Source organism: Saccopteryx bilineata, unplaced genomic scaffold, assembly GCF_036850765.1.
Source record: "Saccopteryx bilineata isolate mSacBil1 unplaced genomic scaffold, mSacBil1_pri_phased_curated manual_scaffold_21, whole genome shotgun sequence".
Taxonomy (NCBI): Eukaryota; Metazoa; Chordata; class Mammalia; order Chiroptera; family Emballonuridae; genus Saccopteryx; species Saccopteryx bilineata.
In genome coordinates, this window is record NW_027095447.1 from 221,871 (window position 1) to 248,920 (window position 27,050).

At 41.6% G+C, this 27,050-nt stretch overlaps 1 protein-coding gene across 1 annotated transcript in view; it reads right to left on the reverse strand.

Annotated features, from left to right (window-relative positions):
* Nucleotides 1-10,726: 10,726 nt before the first annotated feature.
* The window catches only part of LOC136318247 (testis-specific Y-encoded protein 1-like), a 51,886-nt gene continuing 35,562 nt past the window's right edge, over nucleotides 10,727-27,050 (reverse strand). The window contains exons 3-6 of the mRNA XM_066250631.1: nucleotides 11,447-11,515; nucleotides 11,195-11,306; nucleotides 10,944-11,089; nucleotides 10,727-10,843 (exon numbers count right to left, since the gene is read on the reverse strand). Of these exons, the coding sequence (XP_066106728.1) occupies nucleotides 10,727-10,843; nucleotides 10,944-11,089; nucleotides 11,195-11,306; nucleotides 11,447-11,515 (444 nt within the window). The remainder of the gene's footprint in view (nucleotides 10,844-10,943; nucleotides 11,090-11,194; nucleotides 11,307-11,446; nucleotides 11,516-27,050) is intronic.

Genomic DNA, 27,050 nt, shown 5'->3' on the forward strand with positions numbered 1-27,050 from the left:
TTTCTCCCTTCCTACAAAATTTTACCCCACATCCACTTTTTTATAGTAACCAGTTCACTTTTCTCTATGACCATGAGTATTAGTTTTATGATAAGTTTAATAAATGCATGCATGGTTAGAAAAAACAAATAAAGTTTCTCACTCTTTCTCCCTTTTCTTTCTCTCTAAAAATTCTTCTTTTTCTTTTTAATCAGTAATCTTGCCATCGCTCTAGGACTTAGAAAAATTGTCATTTTAATTTTCAATCGCCCCAAAAGGTCAACAAATCAGGACCCCAATATTTTCAAGCATAATCCTGCTATTACCTCTCACACAGAAAACAAACAGTTTTCTAACCTGTCCTGTGCTATATTGGGTCTGACTTAAATATGACCATCCAGAAGTGCACAAAGATTAATTTCCCAAACAGAGTCTAATAGTAGATTGAAGAATGGTTCTGTCAATCAAACAGCAAGTTTTACTTTGGAAACAATAAAAAGCTTATTCTAGAAAATTTTTATTTTTTATTTTTTATATTTTTCTGAAGTGAGAAGCAGAGAGGCAGAGAGACACACTCCAGCATGTGCCTGACCAGGGTTCAAAGGGCATGTCCACTAGGTGGTAATGCTCTGCCCATCTGGGCATTGCTCCATTGAAACCAGAGACATTCTAGCAGCTGAGACAAAGGCCATGGAGCCATCCTCAGTGCCCAAACCAACTTTGCTCCAATGGAGCCTTGCGTGCAGGAGGGGAATTGAGAGACAGAGAGAAAGGAGAATGAAAAAAGTTGGAAAGCAGATGAGTGCTTCTCCTGTTTACACTGACCAGAATCATATCCAGGACTTCCAAATGCAAGGTTGATGATCTACCATTGAACAAACCAGCCAGGGCTTATCCTATAAAATTATAACATTCTTAGTCATTCACTCATTAGGGTTATATATGAATTCATTTTCTAGGTAAACCCAAAACACGATATATGAGCAAAGTCATTGGCTGGAAAATATTAGTGAGTCCTCAGACACTAGCCTCTAAGGCTTCCCTTTCCTCAGAAAATAGTAGCATGGCACCAGGACTCCTAAATCTGCATAAAAATCCACTTAAGTTTTGACAATTTAATTTTCTGACCAATATCATGGCTCATTAACATTCATTTGGTCTGTCACCTTTGGCATATTACCTTACTGAACCAAGCCTTTCCTTAAAAAGAGCTCTTCTTTGGCCACTATTCTGTCAATTATTACATATTTTACCTGTATCAGGGATAAGGGACATATTTCAACGCAAAGAAGCTTTAGCAAGTCCCCCTATGTGGAATAAGATTGCACCATGGTCATTGTGACACCCTTTAAAGTTCAGTTTTGTTTGAATATACTGATGAATTTGTAAAGAAAGATTTCTATATATGCACACACTTTTATTCTCTTCTTCTTCTTCTTCTTCTTCTTCTTCTTCTTCTTCTTTAATTAATTTGTTTGTTTGTTATTTTGTTTATTTATTATACTTTTACAAATGACATTCTCTTAGAACAACAAATCACTTCATTTCTCAACATACAGGCTAGGAAAGTCCCATAAGCAATTCTCAAGGTACAAATTTGAATTTCTATGTAGAGGACAACAGAGTTGGTATGTGCTGATCCAGTCGGTTAGTTAAAGGACAGAACAACTGGAAGTGTAGCCACTTTTTCTTCTCTCAGTTTCTCATAGATTAAGCTGTTGAACAGAGGAAAATAGTGTACCTACTCCATTTTGTAACATTGCCTCTCAGCACAATTTCCCCGAATTGGGAATGTGACACCCAGACTTAGACCGTGATGAATCCTGGGCACAGAAAGACCTGACTGAAGTGGTGACAGAAGAGTCTTCAATTTCAGATCCAAACAAGAATGCATGAACTGAGCCTCCTAGAACCATTTCATGCACAAGCAACACAGAAAATTATATACCATCAATTCCCCAAACTTTGTAATTTTTTAAACTTGTTTGCATTAACGTGTCACACCCCTACAATTACACCCATTTCAACTCAAAATTAAAATTCCTGGGGTTTTTTGTTTCTTTGTTTGTCTGTTTTATTCTCTTTTGTTGGCCAAAACCTGATTGTCCCTAAGAACAAGTATTTACTATGCTGAAGTAAACACACTTTGGCTGCTAAAATGTCTGCTGTATTTTAAGGGCAACATGTGTGGCCTGCTCTGTATCCTGTGTGCCAGTGCCATTGTACCTGGGACAGAAGAGTTTCCTTCTAAAAGATAACCTGAAAACTCTGTGTACCATGAGAGAAGTGGCATCCTTCCATTGACCACAAAAATCTGTTCCTCCAGACAGCCACTCACTCGTGAAGCATCCTCTGATTCCTGACCCATTTTTGGGAAATTCCTAATACATGTTGTGTGTCTCATTTTCTTTTCCATTCCTTATATGGAGAATTATGAAAAAACAGAATTACAGAGAAATTGAATACAGAATACAGTCATGGATCATGTAGACTCCTACATGATCCCTGACTGTATTCCACCTGGCAAGCCCCTACAAGATGATGTTGTGCCCATCAGTGGCTGTGCTCCACAGCTCAGCAACTAAGGTATTTCAATGTGTGAAGCAATGCTGTAAAGACATAGTCAGGCCTCAAGGACAAGTTCCTCCATCAGGCCTTGCAAGTAGTCCAGAATGACAGAGAGAGTGGAGGTGGGGGTGAGACTGAGAGAATTTAGAGTAGGGCTCCAGAACCTAATGGGTAAATCTCCTGTGCATCCAGAATCAAACCTTGGATTGCCACACCACTACCAACTCTCTACACCTGAACCAATAGAGCGAGGTCTGTGTCCTTTTTTAGACTTAATGCTAGGCACAGTGAAAATCCCAAGAAAAGAACAGCTGCTGCTGTTTGTGATATGCTGCCACACAGTGTCTCTGGAGACTGGCACACTTCCATTGGAGTACATGTCAGATGGTTGTAATGCCAGTGTGTTTTTTACCCATTCGGGCATTCACCGGAAAGAGGTCTGGTGGCAAAATCCTTAAGTCTTTCCAAAAAACAAAGTCAGGTAAATGGTCTGAGAAGAGCAGCTCTGTATATTTTTGCTGTGAGAATGAGCGTGTGTGTATTTGTTGTGTGAAAGTGTCAGGGAGGACTCTGGTTTTATAACATGTCCCTGGCTTTTTACGCCTCCACTAAGGACATCTGCACAATGCAGGACATTATCATTACCACATTTCAATAAGTCTCAGCTCCTATCCCCACCTTTATTACAGGGCCTGCCTCCCCCACCTTCTTACATGTGCATCTAAACCCAGCCCTCAGGGGTTGTTTCTCTCCTGCGAGGGGAATAAAAACCTTTGGTCCAACCGTAAAATGTACCTTCACGCTTCCACTCAGGTTTCTGCTGTTACTGTGGCTGCACACATCTAACAAGAAGAACATCTTCTCTTGTGATCCCAGGGCTTAACATACCCCTGTCTTCTAGCCTATGGGCTCAAGTACGCAGGGACTGTGAATTCCCGGGTAGCCAACAGGAAACCTCTCACAGACTTGCACCAAACCCATACACACAAAACTCACACAGACACAGAGTTGATTTGCTTTATTTCTCTCTTCATCTTGTTCTGGGATCTTCGAATTGCCCTTCTTGGAATGCTTCAGCACTGCTGCCGCATTCACTCGTTGCCTGCGTAGGAGGAAGAAGGTCACCTTTTTATCCTTCTTTAAAGGATAAACGGTGAGAACACCGTTTTATCTGAGCAAGGTCCTTACATGCACTGCTACTGAAGTGCATGTAAAGGAGGATGATCTCTAATACTCATGGTATCCTCTGACAGCTAGGCCTGAACACAGCACACTCAGTGTTATAACTTCCTTGAAATGGATTATTATGTTGTCTTTACTAACAACTCACAGTTCTTCTAGGTAGTATCCAGTTTCACTGGTATACCTGACAACACTTTAATTGCCTCTAAAACCTATATCTTCTGACCACTGTTCTCAGGATGGCTGTGGAAGGTTAGGAAGATCCATAAGAACATCAAACAGGACTGCGATACTTTAGAGAGGATAGCAAAGGCATGCAGAGTTAGCTTTCATATCACAATGTTGCAGGGACTTTTGTGCACTAGGTGTAAGAAAGAACATTATGCCAGTCAATAGTGACAGGGTGACAGAGATCCCTGCAGACGTGTTGGTGTCTTGGTTGGGAGTTCAGACTCCAAATCTCAGGGAGTGAGATTTCATTGTGAGTGACTTTGAACAGGTTGACATTTTCAACTTCCTAAAGGTGCCCTATCCACCACCTGATTTGCATGACATTTGACCAGACTCACTGCATAATACTGATACCTTGAGACATGGTGGCACATGTGGCATTCCCCCCAAATTCAGTGTAAAAAAAAAACATGCCAGCTACCTGAAAGAAACTGTTGTGGGCCCGCCCGGGGTCTCCTCACCTCTCCTCCTCTCCAATTTCTGTCCCAGTGCCATCATCATCTGGTAGTATCTCAGCAGATTGGACAACAGGTCCCTACTGATTATCTGGTAAAAAACACAGGAAATGTCAGGAGAGCAAGGGGTCTGACTGCAATCCTATGCAGACATGAAACACACCAAATTCTTCCCTGGCCTTGCCACTGAAGCCCCACCTCAGCAATCCAGCTGGATCATGGCAAGTTGTGGTCAAACAACCAGTGTAAGTAGTTAAGACCACTATTGTGGTGCCTGATGAAGAGGATCTCTAATGCCTAATGATCTTTCCACTCCATGTGCATGGTGTGAAGGGCCTTGTATCCTGCAGGAGGACAAAGGGTGAGAAGTTGACTCGTCATTTTATCAACTCACCACATTCTACCACCCATGCAGGGCACCATCTTTTTCCGCTGATGGTAACGCGATACTCCTTCTAAATCATGTTATTGCAGAAGTAAGGGTTCCTGCGAAAGAACAGCATAATCTTGAAGCAGTCATTGACTTTTTCCACTTGCAGGGAAAAGCAGTTGAAGAAAGAGAAATCTCTTTCCAGGAAACCTGCGCTTTTCTGTCTTCAGGGATCCCTCATTTCGGCAACCTCTCTCCCTCCCCAGGCTCACCTCCACGTTTGTCATGTGACTGAGCACATTTTGATCTTCCTCAGTGATCATGGCTGACAACATCGGGTGGTGGACAAACTGTTTTATGTCAAGGAACCTGAAGGCTGTGCTGGAGATCAGACGGCGAGAATAGACAGTGGGTCTGGAGAACAGCCTGGCAAGGCCTGTCCACACTTGCTGCCTCCCATGCCTTCTCCACAGATGCAATAAGGTCCTGCAGACCTTTGTGTTCCCAGGTGTCTGCCCTTACACAGGCAGTCTCTGTTTCCTGACAGATGCTGATCTCCCCCCACTCCGAGTGTGTGATAATGGACAAGATTTGCATAATTCTGCACATCACCCAATCCGGCCTTTCTTGGTTTGCAAGATCGGGCCCCTCACAAAGCCTCTCCTGCAACTTCAGTCCAAGAAGCACCTGTGTGACCCATACCCGTGTGCAGTGAACCACCGCTGAATTACGTGAGTCTGCTTATGGAAACCTGGTGTTGGGATTTAGTGTTTCCTGTGGACCAAGCGTGTCCCCAATGTGTGCACCAGACGGTGGTATTTTACTGGAGGGTTTCCCCAATAAGTGTGCTTTTTGTTGTTTTCTTTTTCCTTTCTTTAGCCACACTGATATTTTCTCCTGAACTGGCCCTGGCACACTGTGGTCTCTCCCTTATAGCATAGAGGATACAGTTTTGACCCAGAATCCATGAATGGACTGGATTGTGCTGCTTTGGAGTTTCAGCTTGGGCTTTTTTCTCTGCCTTGTTTTTTGCTTCATTTGAGGGAAAGCCCTGCTGACTTGCTTGTTCGCGGACTTCATCTCTAACTGAAGAGCCTTGAGTGCGTCCAGTGAGGACCAGGTAGAATTCCCACTAGTCCTGGGCTCTGCCTGCTCCTGAGCCACTGGCTTCTCCTCTAGCTGCTTTACATCAGCCTCTGCCTCTGCCTCCAGTTCCACCATCATCACCACCTGTGTAATGTCTTTTCGCTCCAGGACGACATGCTTCTCTACCACCACTTCACTTTCTAGGACTTCCTCTCTTCATCCTGCTCCCACTGCTCCTTCCTTTCTGAGGCCTGCAGGACCTCACATTGTTCCTTCTCCAACAAGTACTGTTCAGCCTCCACTTCCTTCTCCCTCCCTATCTCCAGTTCTTACAAATTCTCTTCCCCAGTAATCACTTCCTCCTCCTGCCCCTTCTCTTCTCATTGCTGCTTTCTGCCTCCATCTTGCAGCATCTCAATCTCCTCCTCTACGACCAACTCCTCTTCACTCAATGACTCATCCTTCCTTCACACCTCACTTGCCACCAACACTTCATCCCATAACATGTACCACCTGCATAAGTACCTTTCCTCTAGGACAAACTGCACCCAAGTATCCAATTCCCTGTCTAGTCCTTTTTTATCTTTGAACTGCAACTTCATATTGGGGACCTGTTGACTTTACGCCTTTTTCCACCAACTGCTCATTAGTCTCCTTCTTCTATCTTCCAACATCCAGCTTTAATAAAATATCCTCCTCTCCCCAAACTTTCCCCTCCATTCCCTACACCATTGACTTCCCCTCTCTCCTTCTCCCTGTAGTATCACAAGGTCCTTCTTCACTAACACCTTTTCAGATGCCACCTTTTCCTGCCATCCCAGCTCCACATCCAGCCAAAAGTCTTGCCCTTCAATCACCAACTCTTTTCCTGAAGTCTCTTTGACAACCTGGAAAACATCTTCCATCTCAAGCAGCAACTCTACATTCAGCACCAATTTCTTCTTCACCACCTCTAGCTCTGGCACAGTCTTCTCCCAGCTCACTAGCTGCTCCTCCACCCTTTTCCCACAATGAGCCTCCCCTTCTCTACTCTGAGCTCCTTCCCAATCCTCTTCCACAACCACTTTCTTCTTTGCCCATTTACCTCCTCTTCCACACCCTCCTCCAACTGTTCCATTCCCTTAACACTGGCTGTTTTGGGCTCCTGCTGCTCCATCAACTCCCATTCCAGCCCCACCCCCTACTCCCACTACACCTCCCTGTCCACCCCCTGCTGCACTTTCTACTTCTCATCGTTCCCTTTCTCTTCACTAATCACAAAAGCTCTCTTCAATAATCACTATGTCCTTCTCCACAAACTCAGGTTTGATCCCCACGTTCATTACAAGCATAAGGTCCTCCAGCTTCAGCACCAACTCTGCCCTTAGCACTGCCTCTGATTTCATCAGTAAGTACTCCCCTTGCTGTACAACCTCCAACAATCAGACTTGACACGATACACAAATTCCCCACAGCCATTCTAGGTTCTGACTGACCAGGACAGTTCTGCAGCCTGTGGCACCTATGACCTTTATAACCTGAAGTAATACCTGAAGGGATGGAGGTAAAACAGGTTGCTGTAGAGGTGCACAATTTTTATCCCCATCTGCTTGCTATGCAGTCCTGAGCCTAAGAGCAGCCAAGAAGCAGGAGATAGATGCATGTGTATGGCACAGCCTGTGGAGACTCTGCCTGCTGCTGCCAGTGCCCTGATCTGGGTGCTTGCTGCTGAATGTGGGCTTGAGGAAGAAGAGCATATATAGACATGATTCTGTCCTAGCAAATGTTGAGTAGGATTTCTCGTGCACGAGCCTCACACTGTGGGATCATCTTGCATCACCTAGAGTTATTAAAAGTACAGTCGATGTCATTCTCTACAGTCCCAATCCTCATCCTTCCCACTCGAGTGTCTGCTTTCATTACGCTCTACTGCGGTAGTCAGACAGCTCAAGCGTCTGACCTCACACCTGGGATTTAATGTGCACTGCCTACTGCTGTTGGAGCTTGGTGAGCAATCCAGCATTTGCAATACCAAATTACATATTTGTATCACTTTCCCATTATCTCCAGTGACCCTGATAAAGTAGACAGGGACAGATGCCCTGGACAAGAGAAGGTATTCAATGCTGTGGCATATCTGAAATCCATGCTAGAAATAATGGGAATGCTTGAAGTTGTAGGGGAATGTACCCTCTATTTGATGAGATAATAAAAACAACTCAAATAAATTGAAAAGTGCTCATTCTGTTACAACTAATGCCTGCCTTGCTGTATATTTCCTTGCAAGTCTGCCCTAAAAAGAAAATTGGTTCTGCCTATAAACTTTTACATTCATATGAAAATATGACACCTGCCCTCTTTTGACTTTCATTTTTCTTTTTCTCACTGTCTCTGCTTCTCCTTGGTTTTCTTTCCTTTCCTGCCTTGTATTTTCAGTGAGTTGATGTAAAGATAAAGCCTTAAATTAAAAAGATTCTTCTCTTAGAAGAATTAGCATTGTAAATAAAAGACCCTCAGGTTTTCAATAAGAAAATATTCAGGTATCCAACACAATCAGGACCTTATCTTTTTACCCAACCTGCAGGGCTTTTCTCGTGCATCCCAGTGACACATGTCCCTCGTAAAGCTCTGATGGGGCACTTACTAAGTCTAGGTATTGATACCTTTGACAGCAGCAGTGAGCAATGTTTACTCTGCCATAGGTGACACATTGAAGCAACATTGTTTGGTAATCCAGGGAGTGTGACTGGAAATAGCTTCCAGTCAGCAGTTGAAATGAACACAGGCATTTGCTACTCCTGAAAGAGGGAATGGAATTGTGCCCTCAGCATGAGTTCTATTGAATCAGGATCATGTTGTTGTCCAGGGTCCAGGTGCCAATGCTGGTCCGCTATCCCTATATTTGCAGCCCAGCAACCATAAGTACAACACAGCTATGGCTTATCCATATACAGGATTATGCTAAAGCATAATCCTTATATACAAAAAATATTACCCAAAAAGCTTCATTGTTTTTATACCAGCAAACTTTGTGTGGAAACTAATATGGATAAAGACATGCCCATCTCCCCAACATTAATGAAATGTATTTTGCTTATGATTAGATCTTTTCTGGGGATTTTTCTTGAAAAGACAGTAAATGTTTTAGATTTCCTTTACCCTTTTTTTTATTGATTTTAGGGAGAGGAATGGGAAGAAACAGAGAGACAATCATCGATTTGTTGTTCCACTTCACTTTGCATTAACTGGGAGAATCTTAAATGTGCCCTGAATGGGATTGAATGTGGAACCTCAGAGTACTGGAACCTTGCTCTAACCAGCTCATCTCTGTGGCCAGGGAAGAGTTTTTCCTACCCTTGAATATCCTGATTGGACCCGTTCTGATCATGGTGCACAAGACATCAGTCCTCTGAATCAGGTGTGTCATCTCTGTATGAGGAACCCATGCAGGATGCTGTAGTGTGTCCCTGCATCACACATACATCAGCCTTACAACCCACTTTGGCAAGTAAGACTGCAGCTCACCTGCACCACAGCGTACTACTTTTCAAATTTTTGCCACAGGAATTGCCTGGCTCTGCCTATAACTTTGCAGGTTCACATTCGCATGACGATGCCTACATTTCCTAATTCAAAAGTTCTGCCAACTGGCATTCTCCCCTGCTTCCCTCATGCCAGTTACAAATGTCAGAGCAAAAGAGGCCTCTGGTAATCATGCCAAGACAACGGCCATGGGTTCCCAAGTGTCAGGAACTACTCTCAGGCTCCTGTACTCTGGGATTGTACTCAGGGACTGTCACCCACCCAGGTACAAGTGTCCTTATCAGCATTCAGTCTGATCTTCCCTTCTATTCTCACACAATACCGTGTAATATGACTAAGCCTTAACGACCCAGGATCCTAAGGCCCACACATGAATGTCTGTCCTTCTGCGACACTGGCAGGATTCCTGGAGCAGCTGAATTAAATGTCCCTTTTGATGTCATCTAATCAATAAGAAGTCACATCACAGCTACAAACAACACGGAGATGGAAGCACTTGTGCTCTTTTTATTTCTCACTCAGGGTCACTCCAGGCAGGTGGCTTAAGCACTTTGGATTTTCCCCAGGCCATCATTTTATCCTCGGTTATCCTGTGCACAAGAGCCATGCAGAATCTTTTACCATCCTTGGTGTGGGCAGACTCCAACCAGATCCTTCCACCCCCCCATTCACACACACCAGCCAGACAGTTTGATGCTCTGACCTGTTACTCTTTAATCTTGGACTATGTTGTTGCATGCACACATGCATACAACAAACACACACCAAACATGTACACACTCACACTCAACAGGCACTGCCATGGAACCAAAGTTGTGTAAGTTACACTCCATCCTATCGTGTCCATGTCCATAGAACTGACCTTTGTGGCTCCCTGTTTTCCTTATCCCTCGTCCTCAATATTGCCCTCCAGAGAGCCTGGTGCCATTGGCAGCCTGGGTGGCATGTGTAACAGATGGTCATGGGTCAGTTTAATATCTGACAGAATGTGAATTGGAAACACTGACAACGAGTGAAGCCCAGGTGTCTAGGAGTTTGCCGGCAGAAGCAAAACTCAGAAGACAAGAGACTGAGAGAATGGCATGTGGCCTAGCTCATAAGTGAATGCTCTGAAAATACCACTGCACAAACTCGGTGAGGAATCATGATGCTGGCCCACCTACCCTGGAAGCTCATGTGCTTTCCGCCCCTCGCTTGTCTTCCTCTAGGTTTTTTTTATTCTTTCTAAAAATTCAGCAAAGCCTTGACACCCAGGTGTACCTTCCAGGTTAATGGAACATCATTTTCCATGTTTGTGCCTGAACAGACATTTCTTGGTGCCAGTACTCACGTTTCAACTCCCTGTTCTTGGACTGCTCACAAGCATGTACTCCTGCATGGTCCCTTCTCTGGGGCCTGTGTCCCTCGGGTAATGCTGCAGAGGATTGGGCCACAGGTCCTCTGTGATGATCTGGGACAGAAAACAGAGTTGGGAGGACAGACCAAGGCCACTCCCCATGTCCCCAGGCCTCCACCATCACCACTCCTGATCATGGCCCAAGGAGACCCACCTCAGCAATCCGACTCGACCCTGGCAGGTTGTGTTCAGACAACCAGTTGAGGAAGTTAATGCTGGTGGTGTCATGCCTGCGGCTGGGGAGCCCACGTTCATAATCCCAGAACCAGTGCACTTCACTGGACCTGGACGATCTAAACCCTGGGAGAACAGAGCTGGCATGGTTTCCCATTCGCACTGCATGCACAACCAACCCCACCATGTGATCGCTCCCCCCAAACCCTCATGGTGGGCAACATCTCTCACCTGCAAGGCTGAGGTGATACTTCTTAATAATCACCTCGTTCAAGAAGTAGGGGTTGCTCCGAAAGAAAAACATCAATTCACATGTGTATTTAGAGTGGCCCAGTTCCTTCACCTGCCAAGAGGTGGAAGTGGGGTCACCCTGCCTGCTCACAGTTCTATTCCATTTCCCCTCTGCTGGTCTCCATGCTCAGACCCTTCCCACCAGGCATTCCAGCCCCCTTCCCGCCTGCAACTCCAGCTGCACAGTCTGACCTCCAAATTGGCCAAGTAGCTCAGCAGGTCTTCATCTTGTTCACTGATGATGGCTGATATCTGGGGGTGGTTCTGAATCTGCATTTTGGTCAAGGACTTATAAAGGCTATAGAAGATGAGACCTAAGAACCACAGAGCTGAACTGAACCCAACGGTAAAACTCATTGGCCCAGCCACACACACTACACACATGGCCCCACTCCAACTGGCTCATCATCCACCTTGCCTCTCACAGACTCCCAAGCGTGGTACCTTTGTTCTCCCCATCTCCTAAGGCTACCTGCCCCACTAATGGGAGCCCCTTGCCAGACTATTTTGGATACTACCCTGTTCTCTGTGTGCTGGTGCAGAAGAGTCAGTGCTTACCACACCTGCATGTGGTGGGTCTCTCCAAATTTCTTGGAATGACTGAGGAAGGATGTACCATATGTTCACCAGAACTGTGTCATCACACAGCTGCTAGAGGTTCTTGTGTTGTAGAGATCACGTTCCTGTTTAAATTCTAAAAAAAAAACAAGAGGTGCAATGGCTGTTTCTGCACTGGCATGTGTGTGAGAGAGTCAGTGTAAGGGTGCCTGTCTGTGGAAGGTGGGTGGGAGCAAGCTCTGCTGCCTGACTAGAATCCACACTAGATATGAAACCAGAGAGAACACAGGAACCATGCAGCTGAATCCTTGGTCTGGGCTACTCGTGATTTCCCACTGAGATCTTGGCCAACCAAAGCAAAGCCAGCCAACAATCTCCGAGCCTCCTTTAAGTGTCCTGGACAAGGTCTTTTATAAATCGTGCATTGTGAGAATTGTATTTTACCACCTGAGTTCTGCCAGGCCACCTACAGACTGGCCTCAAATCTTCCAGCTGCCCTAACCCCCTCTGTGTACCGCTGGGGATAGGAGGCTCTCAGCTCAGCACTCATCACATTACTTCTCACCCTGCTATGCTTTTCCCTACACCCTGTTCTCCACTCTGCCCTACCTAAGGGTTGTATGCAAGGATACTGCTTGGCCCAGAAGCCAGGGAAGCTCTGGATGGTGGCCCTCCGACACTCTAGAATGAGCTCCAGAGTCTAAGGAACCTTGCACTTCACCTGACTGTAGGCCCTGGTGGCTCGGGCACTCTCTAGAGCTCAGCTGCACCTGGAAGGCCTTTATCAACTCAAGTGGGGACATGGCACCCATTGCAGCCAGCCCTGGCCCGGACTGCTTCTGCTCCTCAGGCTTCTCCTCTGTTTCTTTCTCAGGTCAGGTCCATGTGTCACCAACATATTGTCCTCTGCCTCCATTTACACCCCATGGCATGAGACCCTCCACGTCAGGCATTAACTCTGCCCCAACAGTTTCCCTGCACTCATTGGTTGGGTCTTATACGTGACCTGACCAGGGATCAAAGATGCAAGCTTAGTGTGATGGGATGGTGGGCTAAGCAACTTATCACTCTGCCTGGAAAGAGACTCCTCTAGTCTTAAATATCCTGACTGGGCCCATGCTGTTCTCTGTACACAAGGCATCGGTGCTCTTGCCCAGTACCTTGAGTGCCAGCACCACAGGGGTGTTGCCTCAGACTGTAACATTCCACATTCACATGAAACTGCCCAAGGGTCCCACTTTTCATATATTGCCAACCTGGAGGCCTCACCAGTCTCCCATCATATGAAGGTCAGAGGTCTGAGAAAACAGGCATGAGGAAAACTACCCAAGATGAGGGACAAGGGAACCTGTGGTCGTTCGTGACTATCAGGCTCCTGTTCTCAGCAACTGTACTCACTGTCACCTGACCAACCTACAAGTCTCCAAATCAGCAGTCAGTCAGCTTTTTGCCCTTATTCCCAAAGTATGCAGGGTAGAGTACAAATGTTTGAAGTCCCCTGCACTCTCTTGCTTACACTGAGGGTTTGTCCATCTGACACACTGGCTGGATTCCCGAGCAGCTGCTTGAACAGTCCACATTGACGTCACCCACTCAGTAGGTCATCACATCGCAGCTACAGGCAACACTGAGACGGAATCCTGTGGGAACTTCTTTATTTGTCTTTCAGGGTCATGCAAGGTATGTGGCGTATACACACTGAATCTTCTCCAGGCCATCCCTGCCTCCTCTAGTCTCTTGTGTACAACAATCACACAGATCCCTTCACCACCACTGGCCTGGGAAGCCCTGGCCTAGCTCCTCTACTACCCAGACAGATCTGATGCTCTGACTGGCTCCACTTGGATTACACAGTACTTGTGCCTCACACACACAACAATCTCACACACTCACACTCGCCGGCACTACCATGTGCCCAAATTTGTGTAGGGCCACACTCTCACCCATTATGCCCACAGCCTGTACACTGGGCCCACTCTTGCCCCACTTTTTGACCACCTGGAAGATTTTAAAATGTCCTCAGATAGCCAGGAGCCACTGAGAGCTCTGTGGGCCTGGCTCAGAGAAATGGATGCATCTATTTCAACATGAAAAATTTTAAACATAAACAAGAACCAAAACAAAAATAACCAGCCCTGCAAGAAGGTGAGGCAAGCAAATACATTTATAAAATAAAAAAAGAAGAAAGAAAGAAAGAAAGAAAGAAAGAAAGAAAGAAAGAAAGAAAGAAAGAAAGAAAAGAAAGAAAGAAAAAAGGAAAAATAAAACATCAGGGAGCAATATCTGACCAAGTGCTAGAAAGCCTAAGGCTTCTAGGTTTTGGGTATTCAAAATTGTTTCCTCGACTTTAAGGTAAGTAGTTCCAATTCAAAACGCCAAAATTAAAAACAGCCATTTATCATTATTTTCCTGTGCATTTTCACTTGGGTTCTCTCAACACTTTGCCTTTAGTTACACCTATGTGATTTCCCCCTAAAAGCTAAAATTAAGTCAGAGCCACTCACATAAAACAGAAAGGTTTGAGTTTCAAGAGAAGCTCACCTTAATTCATCAGATCCAGAGGAGGTGCTGTTAAGACATAATCAACCCTGATAGTAGCAAAGCACAGGTCCAGATATTTAAAGTGATCCTGGGGGCTTCTGTGGAATTCTGTTGCACTACAGCAAGTAAATGTTAGCATAAGCAATGTTTTAAAAAATGGTTTGACTTTGGGTGATGGGTATACAGCATAATCAACAGTTCAAATGCTATAGAAATGTTTACCTGAAACTTTAATACTCTTTTATATTATTATTCATTGAAAAGAGGGAAGGCAGAGACATACTCTCAAATACCTCCCAAAACTGGGATCCACCAGGCAGCCCATCTGGGATTTTGGTCCGTTGCTAAGCAACCAAGTTCTTCTTAGCTTCTGAAGCAGTGGCTATGAAGCCATTCTTAATGCCTGAGCCAGCTTGCTCCTATTGAGCCATAGCTGCAGGATAAAAAAGAAAGATAGAGAGAAAGAAGAGGGGGAGTGGCAGAGAAGCAGAAAGGTTTTTCTCCTGTGTGCTGGCTGACACTCAACCACTGTGCCAACTGACCAGGACCAAACCTATGTATCTTTATTGATCACTGTCACCCTGTTAAAGCTAATTTTCTAAATACAAATTTTAAAAAAGTAATATCAAAACCTGTAAGAATATTTATGTAGGAGATGACTCTGCTCTACTATAAATGGCAGTTAACTGAAGAGCAAGGTTTAATAGAAGACAGGAGATCTTCTATTAGATTGTGTTGGCCATGGAGAGACACTGGCCTGGGTTACTCAAGTGCATGTACACAGAATTCTTGGAGGAATGCCTGAAGAACCAGATGTACTTTGTGATGATAAGCTCTGAGACTCTGAATCCTCTTGTGTCCTTGTTCTTGAAAAAAAACAACAACAATAGATTTGCAGAGTTGGGGATGAAACAAATGGGAAAAACAGCTTGTGTAATATTATAGTTTTAGTTGCTGAGCTATGACTTTTGAAAATCAATAAATATGCAGAGGTGCGGTTTCTTGGCTCTGGATCCACCTAAGATTTTCAGTGCTCTGCACATTGTACACATCATCCAGTGTGTCTTTTGCCTTGCGAGTCATGACAATGAAGAAATTTGTAACATATTTATGTGTTTATGTGAGACAAACTGTCCACAATTGCTGGGAAGGAAAACCTCAATGGACTAAGAAAATGTTCTGAGAAATGGCAGTTTAACTAATTAACGTAAACACCATAATCAAAATGGAAAACATAAGTGGGTCTTATGAAACCCATTGCTGTTATATTAGAAAGGTAGGAAAAATAGAAGCAGGGATATCTTTAGGACTGAATAAAAAGCAATACCAAAAACAATACATAAATTTATTGGTGAGCATACATTAGATAACAGTAAACAGTAAACAATTAACATGATAAAAACAATAAAAAATTTGTGGTATTTGATCCAGTAGTGTAGTTGTACCCTGAGAGATTTAGAGGAGATTACATTACATTTCAAATGTATACTATTAGGTAATTTATTTTAAATAAATATACTATAAATGGGCTCAGTTAAGGTAAGCATTTAATTTTATTGTCACTAAATATGCACCTGGGACATGAATACAACAAGGAACTGCTTTTAGTTAGAAAGTTCTTATTACAGACATTCCTGTGTGTTTATTTTAGGTCTCCAAGTTTGCAAGGTCACCATGCAGGTATCTCCTTAGTTTGTCTCTTTGAGCATATGGCCCCTTATTCATTTTCATTGAAGATATAACTTGCTAAGTTTAGACCATGAGAAAAAATGAAAAAGCTAGTTACATAAAATTTTTGCTAGCAGATTTTTAATGATAGGTCTTTCTGTTTCTTGATTTGCTTTTTTCACCTTAAACAGTCTGTGTCTCTATGGAAACTGCCCATAATATCTGTTTCCAGTTCTCTAGTCTTTTGAGTTTTTCATCTTTGAAGCAATATTTACAAAAGAAAAAGGGAAAATGATGCAATTCAAGATTTTACCAAATTCCCAATAAAATATACAACTTTGACCCATAACACACCCTACAGTGCCTCCAACAACACACCACATGTATATATTTTTGAAGGCTAATACATAGCCAGCACTTACTCTGTGACATCATTGGGATCACTTTCTTTAATTTTTATATTTTGTGGGGTGTCTTTATTATTTTGTTTGCTTTTGATCTCTTTCCAATATGTTTCTCTTCTTTTCTTGTCATAGTTTTTAAAATTTTTATATATTTATAGCATTTTTTAATTAAAAATTACTTGTTCTTCTGTTGAAGTTATTAAAAATTCAACTCTCAAATGCCATCCAGAAAGAAGAAATTGAATACAAAAAAAATCTTAAGGAAGCCTTGGAGCTAAAGAATAGAGAATTCAAAATTAAAGTTCTAAAAATACACAGTGACGTGTGAAAAGAGACTAGCAGGCTACTTAATTAATTAGCTCAGAAACCAAATTAATGAGTAAAATAGCTCTTAAAGAGTGTTGAAACTTTTAAAACAGAATTGAAGAACTCAATACATGAACTGAAAATGGTGGTAGGAGGTTTAGTAAATAGAACAAGACAGACAGAGGGAAGAATAAGTGAAAAAGAAGACACAAAAATAGAGATGCTAGAGAAAGAAGAGAAGAGAGACTCATGACTTAAAAAGACTCAGAGAGCGGCCCTGGCTGGTTGGCTCAGCGGTAGAGCGTCGGCCAGGTGTGCAGGGGACCCAGGTTCGATTCCCGGCCAGGGCACATAGGAGAAGCGCCCATTTGCTTCTCCACCCCCACCCCCTCCTTCCTCTCTGTCTCTCTCTTCCCCTCCCGCAGCCAAGGCTCCATTGGAGCAAAGATGGCCCGGGCACTGGGGATGGCTCCTTGGCCTCTGCCCCAGGCGCTAGAGTGGCTCTGGTCGCGGCAAAGTGATGCCCCAGAGGGGCAGAGCATCGCCCCCTGGTGGGCAGAGCGTCGCCCCTGGTGGGCGTGCCGGGTGGATCCCGGTCAGGCGCATGCGGGAGTCTGTCTGACTGTCTCTCCCCGTTTCCAGCTTCAGAAAAATACAAAAAAAAAAAAGACTCAGAGAGCTCTGCAGGCATTGTCTACCTGTATCAGAAATATAAATAAAAGTGATTTCAGAGAAATGGTGCTGTGAGGAGCGCTCCCAATTCCTCTCCACAAACTTTCAACAAGTTCTTCAACCAGAGACAAAAATTTTATCCTTGAAGAATCTGGAAGTCTCACACACTGAACATGAAGGTATGAACAAGGGAAAAGGTGACTAAATATATAATCAACCCTGTAGGAAATAAGACAGAGAACAGAACACTCTGCATTCCTCACTAACCTGAGCAAAGTCTGCTTTCACTTGGAACTGAGAGAGAATGGGGGCTGAAATTGTGGAGAGACCCAGGCAGCAACACAAATATCCAAGCTGAGGAAAGTGTGTGCCTGTGGCAACACAGCCCGTGTGAGCTAATGCCCGTGCTAGACCAGGCACAGGTGGGCAGGCAGCGGCCACCTTTAGCCCTGATATCCTGGTTGGCAAGCATGATACTGTGTGAGAGGTTTCTCCTAACGCACTGTCAGTGGGTGCCTGTGTTTTCAAGCAGAGGGCAGGGTCAGAGGCCTCTGCATGTGTTGTATACAGAGTCTCAGTGTGGTCCCTGCACCCTGAACAACATCAAGCAAGGAGTGCACCAAGGCAAACTTCCCTATGCCCAAACTTCTCAGGGTAGTCTGGGCATCTCACCCAGCCATTCAAGCTATCATCTTGAAAAGAAAAAAGTATGGAATTACTAGGGGCAGGTTGCGTAAGCAGCTTGCAGTCTGTCTCTAGAGCAATTCACAAATTTAATCGCTGAAATTAGCTTAACCCACAGTCTGCTCACCTCCAAACTGAATTACGCAGCTCTAACTGACAAGAACTCTCTCAGCTCAGAGATCTAAGACAAGAGGCGTGATATTCTTTAGTGCTTTTTGCTATGCACGTAGGGGCAGGGGCAACTTCTTGTCAGCCGATACAGGTTGAAAAACACATTCCCATGGGACAAATCTCAGAGAACACTACAGAGGTTAGACAGGATAGGCTGTAGGCTTTTTTCCAAGGAAGAAGCCTACAGAAAACAATACCATGGAATGCTAAGGCAAATTTAACTATAGATAAACCCAGAGAACTGAACAGAAGTTCACACTCCCCCCCTACCTGATTAGGCTGGAGGCTCTCATTGGCAGAGCTTTCATACTGAGGGCTATATGTTAAAAAGAGGGACTTGGCAGCTTTTAAGACCTCCTGTTCTGTAGACAGCGACTAGGGCATCTTATTCCCAGCAAAAATAGGTTTCAAAATGCAAAAGTTTGGGGAGAGTGGTCCCACAGAGTGTGAGGCATACTGGACACACCTGGAGGCTCATAGAAAGGCATCTTGAGAGCAATTGGCTTTTAGTTTTGCCTGGTAAGGCTGGAGGCTCTGACTGACAGAGCCTTACTCAGAGCCCTGCACTGGGGATTTGCCAGTTCTTTGAGCCACTTACTCATCAGGCAGAGGCAGCGGCAACCTCATAGCTGGATCATCAGGCTGCTAATTCAGGAAGGAGAAACTAGGAGAGAGGCTTTGGAAAAATGGAGTCTCTCATTGTTGGAGCCTGCAAAGGCTAAAGAGCTCTGACTACTAATGAGACAGAAGCCGAATAAATGACATTTCCATAGAAACTCATCAACTGCAAATCTCTACATAAGCATGCCACAGGGGCAGAGCCTAGGGTACAGAGTCACTGATCATGAAGAGGGAGAAGAAAAAAAAATAACCTCTCAAAATAAAAAAAAAAAGATTCTCAGAGTTTTTAACTTTTTCCACTTTTTTTGGTTTCTTTCATCCTGTCTTTATTATCTTTTTTCTGCCATATTTGTCCTTTTATTTTATGCTCATCTTATTCTTTTCTCTTCTTGAACTACATTACCCATAAGTGTTCCATTTCCCATTTTTTTCTTTTCTTCCTCTTTTCTCTCTAAGAGGGTTACCCTCCAAAACCCTTAATACAACCTTTCTCTTTTTCTTTATATTCTTTGCTTTTTTCTTCCTCTCTATTAGTTTCTTCTTTACTTTTTCTCTCATTCAATCCTCACTTATAACCAAATTATTTATTTGGGACTCAAATTTTCTCTTTGTGGAATGGTTGGGTGTGTTTTCGCTTTTTACTTCACATTCTCTCCCAACCCTGGCTCTTCATTTTATCTAGTTTTTCTCTACTTAATATATTAGTAATTTTATTATTCTTTTTACTGTTTCCCATTATCCCTCTCATTATATCTCTCAGTTGACCATCACTTAAAAGCAAATCATTTTATTCTTAACACAACTTTTTTTCTTTTTTGAACTTTGTGGGTCCCTACCTTCTTTTTTGCCTCTTTATCACTTCTCCCCAACACAGGCCCTCTGTAATACGTAGTCTTTGTAACATTTAGCACAATGTAATTCACAGTTTATCATGATAATTTTTAAGAAAAAAAGAGAAAAATAAAAAATAATAAATTTTATCATTCCTTTTCTTTTTTTTAAATTTTTATTCTTTAATTCTCACTAGTGTTATCAATAAAACCACCCTCAGAAGCCATTAAGAAAAAGAAAATCAAATAATATGGATAAAAAAGACAAACATATAGCACAGATAGATGAGGGAAAAATCTATGGAGAAGAAATTTAATATATTGGAAATCTTGAAGCTAAATGACAGAGAACATAAAATAGAAATCCTAAAAATACTCAGAGATATCAGTGATACACAGAGAGTCAATTTAGGGAGCTTAAAATCAACTCACAGAACACAAAGAATATAATACCAAGGAAATTAAAACTATAAAAACAAATCAAACAGAGATGAAAAACTCAATTCATGAACTGAAAAATAAGGTAACAATCTTAACTAATAGAACAGGCCAGATACAAGGTACAATTAGGGACATAGAAGACAAGCAACTTGAGGCACAACAGAGAGAAGAGGGAGACTGAAAAATTTTAAAAAAAATAAAAAAGTTCTGCAGGAATTGTTTGATTCAATGAAAAAGACTAACATAAAATAATAGGTATATCAGAAAGAGAAGAAAGAGAAAATAGAATGGAGAACATATTCAATCAAATAATAGATGAGAACTTCCCAAGCTTGTATAAAGACCTAAAGCCCAAAATTCAAGAAGCAAAAAGAACATAGAGTTTTATTAACCCCAACAACCTACTCCAAGACACATCAAAATGAAATTGGACAAACCAACCACAAAGAAAAAATTCTCCAGGCATCCACGGAAAAGAAGAATAAAACATAGAAGGAAAGGCCTATTAGATTATCATCGGATTTCTTAGCAGAAACTCTACAAGCTAAAAGGGAGTGGACCCCAATAGTTAAAGTCCTGAAAGAAAGAAACTTTCAGCCAGGAATAATATACTAATCAAAGCTATCCTTCAAATATGAATAAAAAATAAAAACATTCACAGATACAGAAAAGATGAAAAAAAATTATTTTGAGAAAACTCCAACTCCAGGAAATATTAAGGGGGGTTTTCCAACCAGATATAAAGAACATAACAAAACAAAACCACCAAGAACACAGTAAAACAAAATCCAAAATGTGACAACAATAACATTAGAAAGGGAAGAGGACGGAGATTAATAGTAGCAAAAAACTATGGAGTACAGAAGCACTCATAAGATAGTGTACTACAATGAACATGGCAGGTACACTTTTCACTACTTAATGGTAAGCACTCTTTAAACAACGACCACAGAAGCACATGACTTAAAAAAGGTAGCAACAGAGGAAAAAAGTATGAAATATAACCAAATAAAAACAAATGATAGTTAAACAAAAGAGAAGAATCAAACAAAATACTAAACTAACAAAAAGCAATTTATAAAATGGAAACAGTGAACACACAAGTGTCAATAATTAAAATAAAAATATACAGAGTGGCAGAATGGATAAAAAAATAATTCAACTATGTGCTGCCTATAAGAAACACATCTAAGCAACAAGGATAAAGACAAATTGAAAGTAAAAGGCTGGAAAAAAATACTCCAAGCAAATAACATCCAAAAAAACCCTGCAGGTGTAGCAAGATTTATATCTAATAATGCTGACTACAAGACAGTAAAAGTAATCAGAGACAAAAATGGTCATTTCATAATGACTAAGGGGACACTGAATCAAGAGGACATAACAGTTCTTACTATATATGCACCAAACCAAGGAGTATCAAGATATATAAGATGGATGACGTCAGAGTAATGGCGGGGTAGGAAGCGATACCGATAAATCTCCCCCAAAACTCAACAAGATCTTCAACCAGAAACAGAAAAACCTATACTTGGAGCTTCCAGATGCTTCGCAATACACCCAAAGGTATGATTGAGTGAAAAATTGGCTAAATATATAACCAAACCCCGAAGGAAATAGGGAGTAAGAAATGCTCCTCCTTCCTCACTAACCTAAACAGGGTGGCTTTCTCTGGTAACTGTGAATATAGAAACTGAGGTGGGCAAAGGCGGTGAATAGATCCAGGCCACGGCACAAACGGCTGAACCAGGCTGTGGCACGGAGATCCAAGCCGAGGAAAAACTGATCCTGTGGCAACCCGGGCAATACAAGCTAACACTCGCGCCAAACCCAAACAAAGAAAAAAAAGCAGAGCAGCCATTTTACCCGGTCTCCTGGTCGGTGCGCAGTTAGTGAGCGAGAATTTCTTCCTGGGAAAGCCACGCACGGGAGGGAGTGAGAACTAATTCCAACGGTGGAGATTTTCCGTGCTGGAGGGTGTTTCACTCAGAGGGAACCGCGGCCGGCCTCATATCCTGGTTTGCACGCGCAGATAAGGAGTGAGCAATTCCTCCGAGTGCCTCGGCAGTGCACGCCCGTGTTATCGCACAGAGGGGCAGAGTCAGGGGCCTTTGTGTGGGCCAAAGCGGAATCTCGAGCCACCCCAGCGCCTTGCAAAAGCCGCGCACGGGGACGGAGTGAGACTCAATTCCAACGCTACAACTTTTCCCTGCGGTTGGGGATTTCACTCAGAGCGTGAGACTGCTGGCCAGATATCCTGGTCACAGACAGTGAGTGAGAGTTTCCTCCAAGCACCCCGGAAGTGGGCGCCCGCTTGTGTTACTGGACAGAGTGGCAGAGCCAGAGGTCTTTGAGTGGGCGGAAAGCCCGCCTGATTATGCTAGCAGCTCTGACTGACTGAGCCTTACCCAGAGCCCTGTGCTGAGTGGAAATAGAGTGGGGAGTTGCCAGCTCTTTGAGCCTCTTACTATCCAGGCAGAGGCAGCAGCAACCCCATAGCTGGATTATCAGGCTATTAATTAAGGAAGGAAAGACTAGGAGAAAGGCTCCAGGAACACGGACTCTCTCACTGTCGGAGCCTATAAATGCTATTGAGCTTCGACTGCCAACGAGACTAAAGCACAATACATGACATTGCCATAGAGACTTATCAACTGCAAACCTCTACCTGAGCGTGCCAAACGGGCAGAACCCAGGGTACAGAGTCACCTACCAGGAAGAGGGAGAGAAAAGAAAAAGCAAGAAGATAACCTCTCAAAATCAAGAATAATCTGCAGACTTTATAACCTATCCCATTTTATTATATTTGTTCGTTTGTTTCTCTTATCTTCATTCTTGATACTTTTTTTTCCTCCTCCAATTTGGCCGATTAACTCTCTACCGGTCTTACTATCTCCTCTCCTTGAACTACACTACGCATAAGTGTTACATCTCCCATTATCTTTTCTCTTCTCTTCCTTTCTCTCTATGAGGGTTGCACTCCAAAACCCTTAACTCTCTCTCTCTCTCCTTTCTTTTTTCTTCTTTTAGTGGTTACCTCTTTTTTTCTCTCTCTCTCTTTCTTTTCTCCCTCTATATTAGTTTCTTCCTTTCTCCTTTACATCTCCTCTCATTCAAACCTCAATAACAAACAAATTATCTTATCTGGGACTCAAACCTATGTTTGTGGCATTTTGGGGGGTTTTTACTTCACCTTTTTAACTCACTAGCAGTGCTCTCATCCCTGGCTCTCCATATTAGCTAGTTCTTGTTCCACTAAATACAATAGTAATTTTTTAATTTGTCCCCCCATTTTTCCATTTTCCTCTTATTCCTCTCATCATAACTCTTAGACAACCAACACCTAAAAGCAAATCATTTCATTCTTGACCCAAATTTTTTCCTTATTTGCTTTTTGTGGGTCCATACGCTCTTTTTTTTTCTTTTTTCTTTCCTTTTTTTTTTTTTTTCTTTTTCTTTTTTTTTTTTTTTGCCCCTTTATTACTTTTCCCCAATTCAGGACCTCCATCACAGGCATTGTTTGTTATAATTCACAGTCCACCACAAGATTTTCTCAAAAAAGAGGGGAGAGGAAAGGAGAGGAAAAAAGGAGGGGGGGAATAATTTCCTTTTTTTAAATTTTTATTTTATTTTTCTTTATTTCATTATTAATTTTTTTTTAAAAAAATAACTCTTTTCGATTTTTTATTATTTTTTTTAACTTTTTATTCTTTATTAAATCTCATTAATACTATCAACAAAACCACCCTCAGATGCCATTAAGGAAGAGAAAATCGAATATCATGGATACAAAAGAAAGAGAGGTAACACAGCTAGATGAGGAAAAATCTATGGAGAAAAAATTTAATATATTGGAAACCTTGGAGCTAAATGACAGAGAATTCAAGATAGAAATACTAAAAATCCTCCGAGATATACAAGAAAACACAGAAAGGCAATTGAGGGAGCTCAGAAAACAACTCAATGAACACAAATTATATATGTCCAAGGAAATTGAAACTATAAAAACAAATCAAACAGATGAAAAACTCAATTCACGAGCTGAAAAACGAAATAACAAGCTTAGCTAATAGAACAGGTCAGATAGAAGAGAGGATTAGTGAAATAGAAGACAAGCAACTTGAGGCACAATAGAGAGAAGAAGAAAGAGACTCAAAAATTTAAAAAAATGAGATAGCCCTACAAGAATTATCTGACTCCATTAAAAAGAATAACATAAGAATAATAGGTATATCAGAGGGAGAAGAGAGAGAAAATGGAATGGAGAACATACTCAAACAAATAATAGATGAGAACTTCCCAAGCCTGTGGAAAGAACTAAAGCCTCAAGTTCAAGAAGCAAACAGAACTCTGAGTTTTCTTAACCCCAACAAACCTACTCCAAGGCATATCATAATGAAATTGACACAAACCAACAGCAAAGAAAAAATTCTCAAGGCAGCCAGGGAAAAGAAGAATACAACATATAAAGGAAGGCCCATTAGATTATCATCAGATTTCTCAGCAGGAACTCTACAAGCTAGAAGAGAGTGGACCCCAATATTTAAAGTCCTGAAAGAGAGGAACTTTCAGCCACGAATACTATACCCATCAAAGCTATCCTTCAAATACGAAGGAGAAATAAAAACATTCACAGATACAGAAAAGATGAGGGAATTTATCATCAGAAAACCCCCACTCCAGGAATTACTAAAGGGGGTTCTCCAATCAGATACAAAAAACAAAAAAAAACAGAGCCACAAGTAAAAACTCCAAGAAGAACACAATAAAACCAAATTTAAACTGTGACAACAACAAAAAGAAAGAGGGGGAGAAGATGGAGATTAACAGTAAGATATATAAGACAGCTACATATAGACCTAAAAAAAAATTGACAAAAATACAGTCATACTTGGAGACATCAATACACTGCTGATGGCTCTAGATCATTCATCCAAACAGAAAAGCAATGAAGATATATTGGTCTTAAATGAAACACTACAGCAACTGGATATGATAGACATCCAAAGGACATATCATCCCAAAGTAACAGAGTATACATTTTTATCTAGTGTATATGCAAAGTTCTCAAGAATTGACCATATGTTGGACCAGAAAATTAACATCAGCAAATTCAGAAAAATTGAAATAGTATCAAGCATATTTTCTGATTATAAAGCCTTGAAACTAGAATTTAGGTGAACATAAGAGGGGAAAAAACACAAACTGTGGAAACTAAACAACATACTTTTATAAAATGAATGGGTCAAAGATCAAAAGATATATACAGACTAATGAAAATGGCAATACAACATATCAGAATCTCTGGGATGCAGCAAAAGAAGTCATAAGAGAGAAGTTCATATCACTTCAGGCCTATATGAACAAACAAGAGATTGCCCAATTAAACAACTTAACTTCACACCTTAAGAAACTAGAAAAGACAAAAAGCAAATACCACCAAAAACCAGCTTATGAATGGAAATAATTAAAATCAGAGAAGAAACAAATGAAAGAGAGAACAGAAAAACTATAAAAAAATTTTAAGAAAACAAGGAGCTGGTTTTTTGAAAAGCTCAACAAAATTGAAGAACCTTTGGCAAGATTTACAAAAAAAAAAGAAAGAAAGAAAGAAAGAAAGAAAGAAAGAAAGAAAGGGCTTCTATAAACAAAATCTAAAATGAAAAAGGAGCAATCACCACAGGCATCATACATATACAAAAAATTATGGTAGAATACTACAAAAAACAATATGCCACCAAATTCAGCAATCTAGAGAAATGGAAAAATTCCTAGAATAATACAACCTTTCTAGACTGAGTCATGAAGAAGCAGAAATCCTAAAAAGATCAGTTAGCAGGAAGGAAATAAAAAAATATTAATAACCTCCCCTAAGTTAAAGTCCAGGCCCAGACAGTTATACTAGAGAATTCTATCAAACATTCAAAACAGAATTGGTTTCCATTCTACTCAAAATCTGTCAAAAAATTAAAGAAGAGGCAATACTTCCATATATATTTTATGAGGGCATCATAACCCTCATACTGAAAGGATGTCACAAAAGAAGAAAACTACAGACCAATATCTCTAATGAATACAAATGCTAAAATACTAAAGAAAATACTAGCAAATATAATACTAGAATACAACAACATATTAAAAAAATACATCATGATCAAGTGGGATTCATCCCAGAATAGCAAGGATGGTTCAACATACCTAAAACGGTGAATGTAATACACCCTATCAACAAAACAAAGAACAAAAACCACGTGATCTTATCAATAGATGAAAAAAGGCAGTCGATAAAACACAACACAAATTTATGTATAAGACACTCAAGAAAATAGAAGGAAAATATCTCAACATGATAAAGGCCATATATGATAAATCATCAGCTAACATCATATTAAATGGCATAAAACTGAGGACTTTCCGCATTAAATCAGGAACAAAACAGAGTTGTCTACTCTTTCCACTCTTATTTAACATGATGCTAAAAGTTTTAGCGAGAGCAATCAGAAAAGAGAAAAAAATAAAAGACATCCATATCGGAAAAGAAGAAGCAAAGATGTCACTTCTTGCAGATGATATGATCCTATACATTGAAAACTCCAAAGACTTCACAAAAAGATCATACACCATGATCAAGTGGGATTTATTCTAGGGAGGCAAGGCTGGTACAATATTCGTAAATCAATCAATGTGATTCATCACATAAACAAAAAGGAGAAAAACCACATGGTAATTTCAATAGATGCAGAAAAAGCATTTGATAAAATCCAGCCCTCATTCAAAATCAAAACTCTCAACAGAGTGGGAATACAGGGAACATACCTCAACATGATAAAAGCCATCTATAACAAACCCACAGCTAACATCATACTCAATGGGCAAAAATTAAAAGCAATACCCTTAAGA